Source organism: Chanodichthys erythropterus, chromosome 22 (assembly GCF_024489055.1).
Source record: "Chanodichthys erythropterus isolate Z2021 chromosome 22, ASM2448905v1, whole genome shotgun sequence".
NCBI lineage: Eukaryota > Metazoa > Chordata > Actinopteri > Cypriniformes > Xenocyprididae > Chanodichthys > Chanodichthys erythropterus.
Window position 1 is genome coordinate 15,418,554 of NC_090242.1, and position 9,789 is coordinate 15,428,342.

General features: G+C 39.3%; 1 protein-coding gene across 9 annotated transcripts in view; it reads right to left on the bottom strand.

The window, feature by feature from the left end:
* Window positions 1-5,209, bottom strand: part of celf4 (CUGBP, Elav-like family member 4) — a 104,534-nt gene extending 99,325 nt beyond the window's left edge. For all 9 annotated transcript variants that reach the window (XM_067375148.1, XM_067375147.1, XM_067375141.1 and 6 more), the window contains exon 1: window positions 4,182-5,209. In XM_067375148.1, the coding sequence (XP_067231249.1) occupies window positions 4,182-4,446 (265 nt within the window). In that variant the 5' untranslated portion in view covers window positions 4,447-5,209. The remainder of the gene's footprint in view (window positions 1-4,181) is intronic.
* Between the last annotated feature and the right edge of the window lie 4,580 nt (window positions 5,210-9,789).

The following is a 9,789-nucleotide window of genomic DNA, read 5'->3' on the forward strand; positions in this document are numbered from 1 at the left end:
ACAACATTGGATCCCAATTGTATGGACATTTTTCACAACCTTCGCAAGAAATAAAGTCATACAGGTTTGGAACAACAGGAAGGTGAGTAAATAATGACAGAAGTTTCATTTTGTGATTGGATGTGATCTCAGCAGTCTACACTGGCTTGCCATACCGCTGTCTCAGTCTGTCATGTCAACATCTATCCAATCATCTCCAAGAAGCAGAAACTATCTTTAAGAGAGACCAATATTTGCACTGAAAATATTGAGGTTCTGCTGTTTCCGTTATCCTAGACCCCAACAGAGAGCTGCAGACCTGCTCTCAGGACCTCATCTCAGCATGGAGTGTAATGGTAAATCTTGAACGATGTGTGTAGGAGGGTAAGTGAGTGAATAAATGGATGACAAAACCCCTTCTAGACGGTGAATGGAAAGAAAAATTGCACGATTGGAAGAGGAGAGACGGCAGAGACATGCAGCAGGCTGGAGGAGGTGATAACGTGTGAAGAGAGGAAGTGGGTGGAGGTGGAGATGGATGAAGAGCCAAGATGGAGAACTTCCTATAATGATGAAAAACAAGACAATACGATCATGTTAATGATCAAGGAGGGCAGACAACTGTAGGAATAGAATATTTATGGAGCTTTAAAGAATAATCATTTGTTTGGGAGGCACAGTCAGAAAAAATAAAGCACTTTTTCAGTGGTAGCTTGCTAGCTTTTAGTTTGTCACTGAGGTAGATCCTTTAATGTCCCTTTGAAATCATCTCTTCTCTGCTCTAAAAAAATGCTGGGTTAAAAACAACCCAAGCTGGGTTGAAAATGGACAAACCCAGCAATTGGGTTGTTTTAACCTAGCGGTTGTGATAAATGTTTGCCCAGTGTGCTGGGCAGTTTTATTTAACCTAACTATTGTTTAAAAATTATTATATGGCTGGCTTAAAATGAACCCAAAACAGGTTGGAAATTAAAAATCAGATGCATAATTACTAGAGGCAACAATAATAATCAAAAAGTTAAACATTAATAAGCAAGTTTATTGTTTAATTATTATTCATTAAACATATTAAAAACATTCAATTATTAAACATATTTATAAATGTTAATTTCCAACAAACTTTGGGTTAATTTTAAGTAAGCAATACAGTCATTTTTAAACAATACTTGGGTTAAATAAAACTACCCAGCAGGTTGGGCAAACATTTAACCCAAGCTCTGGGTTAAAACAACCTGGGTTTGTCCAATTTCAACCCAACTTGGGTTGTTTTTAACCCAGTATTTTTTTTTTTTTTTTAGAGTGTGATGACATGTTCACTGGCAAGAGAGCGGGACAATAATCCCTTCCCTCCAGCAACTTGTCACTCACATGAGATCGCAGCAATTAGCAAACAATGATCAATTCCCGACGGACAAAATCAAGTCCCGCTCTACATTTTTTTCTTGTTTGAAAAGCTGTTTCACTGTCACAATAGAGCAGAAAAGACAACTACAACTTCCGACTTTAAAGGGACAATTAGCCCAAAATTATAATTCTTTCATCTTTACTCACCCTCATCTCATTCAAAACCTGTTAGACTTTCTTTCTTCTGTGGAACTCAAAAGAAATTTTTTGGGTCCAATGTGACCTTGTGTCAAAATATCTGTTCAACAGAAGCAATAAACACATACAGGTCTGGAACCACACGAGGGCGAGTAAATGATGACAAAATTTTCATTTTAGGTTATCTATCCCTTTAAGTGTACATATAAGCACTTTTTAAGGGTGCTGCCCAAGTGACAAGGTACTATTTTTCCTGAAAGTGAAGGGAAAGGTCAGTTTTACAAAAAAGCATATTAAGTTCTAGAAGCTAAGAGAGCTCCAAAACGGACAGGCCCCAGCGTACTGCAGGGTACGGAGAGAATGGCACCGCTGCCAAACGGAAATAGATTTTGAGAGACACTGACGCCAGTGCTTATGTTGTGGAGAGGGAGTGAACGAGTACCTAAACTCAGTCGTAACATAGAGCCAAGCAGGCCTGACGACCACACTAGTGAATACAGACCCTGCAGTGGGGGGATGGGTACAAAGGACCATATATTGCAAAAAGGAGACAGTTCCTAGAATCAGCCGGCATGACTCCCCATAGTTCACGAGCAACATGATTAACCACCGGACGGGGAGTACTCCAGCGGTGCTATTAATAAAAGATAACCTCCTACCCTCCCCAGATCCGCTTCTCAAAGCCACATTTTTGCTAGGCACATACAGAGGACAGCTTTGTTTACTACAACAGAGGGACTTCATCCCTGGGGCTTGGGTAAGCAGCTTCTTCCCTCGACTCTCAGTGTTGGATGGGTAAATTAGCCACTGATGTGACCCTAAAGCCAAACAATGTCCTCTGGGTTGGGGATCAATTAGACAAGCCTGTGAAATAATGTCACCCCTGGGAAGATCCCCCTTTGGACCCCTGGCTGAGGGCTTCAGGAATTGATCTTTCCGAACACACCACAGGTACACAACTTCAGCAGTAATTACCACACTGCAGGAGCGAGCGAGCGCACAAACAAGGCACAGTTGCGGCCGAACCTAACCGGAGATGTGAGTTGCTGCGTATGACACCAACTGGCAAAGAGAAGATAAGCAGGAGGTAATTATAGTTCGGTGGCTGTTACGGCTAGAACACACCACACTGAAATGCTATTGTGTGGACTGTCATCATAAATTAATATTTTATTGTGAAGCAATAGAACAGGAACAATCATGGCTACACAACCCCAATTAAGAGGTTATTGGACAGATCCCTTTCAGTACAGATCCTATCCTTGCTCATAATGTTCTCTTACATTGTCTCGACGGCTGCCATTTACCTTTAGTCCTTGCATGATTATACTTAGACAAAAGACTCAAGATAATAGCCTACTTGTTTCAGATAGTATACAAGGGAGTTTTTTTCTGTTGTGCACACAACACGATCTCTAAAGAAAACTAATTGGGGAAATGTTTATGGAAGGTCAAACATACACAAGTACACACACATTCATTTTTTTCTACCATGGTGGAGACTTTGCATTAGCTTCTGTTGTTTTTATACCGAGTTAATACTATTTAAGAAATCTCAAATATGTTTTATTTAGTATGTCAAATCATTAGGAACACTAGCTGGTCCCCACAATGACCATTTTAGGATTTTCTATCTTTGAACATCTAGTCAGCACAATGGAAGCAAAACCTGAACACACACACACACACACACACACACACACACACACACATTAATGTAATGCCTAACAAAGTGATGGACTTATAAGCGAGCTGGACCTCAAGACACCTTCTACAGAACATGGCTTTTCAAACTACACTTAACCCTGGGTTAATGTCTTTTTCAACACGACGTAAAGACCAGTTGTAACCCTGGGATAAACACGTTTCACACTTGCCATTTTGGAAGGGAATTACTTTTATCCCTGGGTTGTACTAGCACCGCTAACGAAACAACACGACGCTAAAACGTTAGTCGAGTTGTTTAGCAACAGACAGACACCCATCACAAACTTGCCTCAGTGCTTACCTCATTAAATATTCATACGCTTTGTACATTTGCTGAAAGTTTCACGCGCCGTGTTTAGTCTCCACGTCTGAGGGGAAAGAGTTAGGATGTCGAACAGCGATGGCAGACGCGTCAAATGGAGATGAATAGACTATATTTATTTTGCTCTACATAGCGACTTTTCACACAGATGCACAAGCATTTCTGAAACACGTCGCGCGCAATATTTGTCAAGAGTTATTCAACTTAGAAATATTCAAATAAGAACGTTAAGGTTTACAAATCTTGACTAGCTACCTAGAATTAACCCAGAAAATAAAAACAGAATAAGATACATCGATTTCAGGTGTGAAAAGCCCATATCTCTCCATCCCCCGCCACCCCATCCTACAAAATAGGATCGCGTAAAAACAGCTAAGTAGCCTACCATTTGCCTTCTGACGCTACTATATTCGCTTCGTGTCAAGTATTCTAAATCAATGCTTAACTTTTGTAGTACACCAGTGAATGAATTATTCACTTACATGTTTCATATTTTACATATAAAATAGCCAGTTCATTCAAGCCTGTCGTTAATAGCATCCTTTTTTATGATTGAGACGGAAGCAAAGCAAATCAAGACATTAGAGTGACAGGAATCGAGTGGGAAACTGCTCTCGCGAGCGAAACGTACCTTTGTGCATGCCAGTGAAGCGGTCTTTCAGCACGGTGAGCTCGTAGATCTTGCCAAATTCCTCGAAGAGCGGCCGAAGGTCCTTCTCGTCCAGGTTGCGGGGTATCTGTCCGATGAATAGTTTGATGGCATCGTGGTCCTTCATGGGAATGGTGGCGCAGCTCGCGGGACTGTGAGTGTGGCTTATTCCGTTCACGAGCCCGTTCGTACTGGCCGCTCCTCCGTGCACCGCGGCGTCCACCTGTCCGTTCGTTAAAGTTGCCATGTTCACCGCGAGGACTTTCAGCTGCTACGCCTTCTGAAGTGTTTCAAATGACGGGATGAGACGTCCTACTCTGGTTTTCGCCGAAAATGTACAGATGCAAACACGTACCATTGAACACAAGTCAAATATCAAACGCGTTTGGTCGTCCAGGCGGAGGCGTGATTCCTTGTATTTGTCCCTTACTACTCAATTCATTCATTCATGTAATAAAAACGAGAGAGAGAGAGAGAGAGAGAGAGAAAGAGAGAGAGACAGACCGTGAGAGTTCGCTTTACCTCCGTTCCCCTCGCCCCTGCTTCTAGCTACCCTTTTATTTTTTTGCATTAAGAAGTCGGTATGGGTGTCCTCCCGGTTTAAACCGACAGGGCTGTCTCAAACGCGCTCAGTGCAGTGGGGAGGAAGAGGAGAAAAAGCAGCTCCCTTTATGTCACACGACGCTCTTTCTCCCCCTCTCATCGTTATACAGTAACATGGTATGTTCCGCCGAAGGAGAGGGACTATAAATAAAGAAAATATCACATTTACACAGCTCTTTGTACGCTGCCTTGTGAATGACGCACCTTAGACTTCTACATAGTAACATCCAATCTATTAAAAAAAAAAAAAAAAACGCACTCCAATGCATAATGTTCCCCTATGTGCATTTCTCAGGAAAGCATCAAAGGATTCACCCAAATTCGCTGTAAAGAGCTGAGGGAACTATTGGACAGCGACAGTGCTGAAACGCTCAGAAAGTGCAAGGGTAAAACAGCCTTATGCATGCAACCTCGCTGGGATAAATCCTTTCAATGTTATTATTATTAATATAAATATATATATATATATATATATATATATATATATATATATATATATATATATATATATATATATATATATATTATATATATATTTTTTTTTACTTAATCGTAAAAAAAAAATGTATTTCGCTGAATGAAAACAATGCCTCTCTTCAAATGCACGAGCCAGAAAGAGGGCTGTGAGCTCCTCCGCGCGGTGTGTACGAGCAGGGAGGCGACACGTTACTGTGTGTGTGTGTTCAGGAATGGGGGTTATAAAAATACAAATCTGTATCATATAGTTCACTCAATGAGGGACCTTTAACCCATTCAGACCCAGTGTCAATTCCAGTGAGCATGTTTTGTAAGGTTTTGGTTTAATGCATTTCTGCACTCTAAAACAAATGTTGGGTTAAAAACAACCCGAGTTGGGTTGAAAATGGACAAACCCAGCGATTGGGTTGTTTTAACCCAGTGGTTGGGTTAAATGTTTGCCCAACGTGCTGGGCAGTTTTATTTAACCCAACTATTGTTCAAAAATTATTATATGGCTGACTTAAAATGAACCCAAAATATGTTGGAAATTAAAAATCAGACATATAATTACTAGAGGCAACAATAATAATCAAAAGGTGAACATTTATAAATAAGCAATTTAATAAATGTTTATTGTTTAATTATTATTCATTAAATTTAATAATAAATGTTCATTTATTAAACACATTAAAAAATGTTAATTTCCATCATACTTTGCAAGCAATACTGCAATTTTTTACCCCAACCGCTGAGTTAAAACAATCCATTCGCTGGGTTAAAACAACCCATTCGCTGGGTTGTTTTTAACTAAGCATTTTTTAGAGTGTAGATTTTTTTTTTTTTTTTTGGCTCAAAAACCTTATTTTGAAATATGGTAGAAAAATGTGGCATGATTCGAATGATTATAATATCACACACACATTGGGTTTCCATGTTTTATGGGGACTTTCATGATTTTATACTGTACATTATACTGTATATTGTATCCAGTAACCCTAAACGTACCTATCACAAAAAAACTTTCAGCATTTCTAAATGTTGAAAAAACATCACTTAGTATGACTTGACTGTTTTCCTCATGGGGACCAAACATTTTGGATACTGCCATCTTCATGGGGACATTTTGTCCCCAAAACACATACACTGAAACACACACACTTATACTGTACAAACCATATTTTCTATCTCCCTACACACACACACACACACAGAGAGAGAGACAGAGAGAGAGAGAGAGAGAGAGAGAGAGAAATAGATATAGAGATTCTGGATGTTGTCACAGTTCAGAACCAATGCATATTATATAATGGACATTACAAACAGCTATTGAAAAAATCTTATGGCTGCATTTAGAGTACAACTGAAGCATGGTCTAATTTTTTGTGTCCCTGGAACATAATTCAAGAGCAACGGGTCAATAGCTGACATTGGAAATTCAAAGTACTCTTTAGAGAGATTATTTATAGTTACATCTTTTCACTTAGTGCTTACTTTCATTGGATTTCATCAGTTTAAAATGCTGTTGAGAATGACTAATACAAAGCATTTGCTTCAACAATAAACTCTCCTCTTTCACTAAAGCCAAAAAAACCAAAACAAAGTGTCTCTTCAATTTAATAACATAAACCCATCAATGAGTCCACAGAGATCTGCTGTTCTTTCTGATCAGGAAAAACAACCTTGATGTAATGAAGACTGACCGAACAGATGTAATGAACACTGCTTGGGGGTTTGAGTGATGCCTCCAAACATCTAACCTGAGCCCTGAACACCTTTAAAATCCCACTTATCCACGATATGAACTGCTGTTGACAGTCAAAGCGTGTACGCACAAGTGCAAACGTTGCATGCAAGCCTCAAATTTCCACACCAGAGCACACAACCACAGCGTTTTTCATGCTGACAATGACACACCACTGTCGAGACCAAAGCACCTGCTCATAATGATGGGAAATTGTAGGCTGCCTCAGAGATCCTGCTGAGCACAAGGCCCACAGAGAACAACAGGCGTACATGTGTTCAGCACCGGCACAAAGGCAGGTAGGAGCGCTCAAGCGAACTCAAAATGGAGGAAAACCACAAGCCACTTTAGATGAGGCCTTCTGAAGGCACTGGAAAGGTGATGATGAAGCTGTTTAGAACAGTGGTTCTCAATTAGTTTCGCTTCAGAACTCATTAACACTTGATATCAAGTGGCAATCCAACAAAATACCAAACGTAACCTGTTCAGGCAAAATAAAGGTTCTTTGCTGGCATCTACAGATCCATGAAGAACCTTTAAAATCCATGGAAACTTTCCACTGCACAAAAGGTTATTAAAAACACACACAAAAAAGGAACTTAAAAATAAGATAAAAATAAATATTAATTTATTTTTTCTTAGTGTGAAAAATCTTAGTCTAAAGAACATTTTTCACTACATAGTATTTTTTGTTCAACTGAAAGATTTCATGGATGTAAAAACTGAACCATACATGCTAACAAAGAAACTTTATTTTTAAATAGTTTATCCTAATTATGCACAATAATATGATTATTGCTTTTCATTATTTGCGCATTTAGCATTGTTTTTTCACTGTTTCCTAAAACTACACAGTCTTGAAATATTTATCTTTGGGTCATTAGCTGCGTCAGTTGATGGAAATGCCGTTATTTTGCAATAGTTTTTTTATCGACATTTAGAGAATATTGCAAAATTTTTGCGCAAATCTGTAATGGAAACCCGGCTAATGGTTAAGAAGCACATTTTTTTTCCCATAAGGTTGTTCAATGTTTAAAAAATGACCAAGAATCTTTTTCTTACCAAGAACCATTTTCGCTGAATAACGTTCTAGAGTTGGAAATAAGGATCATGGGAGATAAAAAAAAAGTAAAAAAAATAAACATTAATTCAAATAAAAATACATAAAATAATTTAAAAATAATAATAAAATATGTATAAATGATAAAAATAATTTCAAAAAGTTAATGCTGGTTCTGATAGAAAGGTGTCAGAATATGGAGTGTATGGGGCTGCATAGCCGCAGACCAGTCAGGGTGCTCATGCTGACCCCTGTCCACGGCCGAAAACTCCAACAGTGGGCACCTGAGCATCAGGTCTAGTGGAGTCCATGCCTTGACAGGTCAGGGCTGTTTTGGACCAAGACAATATTAAGAAGGTGGTCATAATGTTATGCCTAATTGGTAAATGTATATACAGTATATATATAAAAACTAAAAATATAGAGAATACAATAAGTTCTTTGAATGGTAAAGGTTATTCATGACATGATTCATGACGTGATTGCAAAATCCTTTTTGGTTCTAATTGGAACATTAACTCTTAAAGAGTTCACGATAACACAATAAATGCAATGAATTACATCATGCTATGTTTCTTAGAAGAGCAACTTCTCTTCATTGCAGTCTTCCAAATAATTAATTTAGAGCTGAGCAGCTCTGGTATCTACACTGAATCTCTTACCGTTGCATGTGCTCTGACCAAAGGTCAACTGGTCAAATATTAAAACACAGTATAATCTCGTATGTGTTTGGCCTTAACGATGCGATTTTAAATCTTTGGATGTGGTCCAAAGCAGCATTAAAAAGGGAACGAAATACACTCAGTGGCCCTCTCACCTACCACACTCAGAGGCTGTAATGGCCCGTTAATGTCATTTCGGACTGTCAGTATAACCCAGCCCAGCTGAGTCAGTCCGCTTTCTTTGGCAGGGCACTGCACTCGGTTCTGCAAGCATACCCTTGGGGCCGTGCTGCCCGAGATCACGCCCGACTTGCCTTGAGCCATATTTTTAATACAAGGACGAAATGTGTTAGCACAAATCATTATAATTATGTTCTGTGCGTAGTATCGCAGCGATTATATAAGTTATGTTGCCATTACTGTTCCCTACAGTCTTTCTCTTCACCCCTGTCGACTCTTTTGCGCTTTTCAATGTGCCGCAAGCTGACCCAAATGAAAAGCATCTGATGAGCACGTCCATCGTCGTGATAATAATAATCATACGCAATTAACGGGTAATTTACAGACCAATTGGTCTACAGAGGGTGCCCCATAGGTCGCTGAGAGCGTGGTTTGATGTAGCTCAAATGAACCTGGAGTGGAACCGAAACGCTCCAATCTAAATTTCAGCAGAGGAATGGTCTCCAGAGGAGAGTGTCACATCTTCATCCTAAAATTTGATCCCAGCGGTATGTCTATGCACATGAGCCTTAAAATCAAATGACAATCATACTTATTTTTTTTCCTGTCAGGAAATAAATAATAAACCCAAATGTTATTTTCTTCGACAGCAGGCCTGCTGCTAAAAATAAGCACTGTCGTTCCACGCTTCTGCATGGCTGCTGGAACGACAGTAAGCTGCTGTCCACGGTGCTGAAATAATCTCACAGCTAGTCAAAATGCAAAGGTTTCATCATTACTGACCCTCTCTAAAAACAGGCTTATTTGAGAGATACCACTATAACATTAGACTGAAAGTTACAAAAGCCTTTTCTTGACACCTCTCACTCTTTGACAATAGAGTGC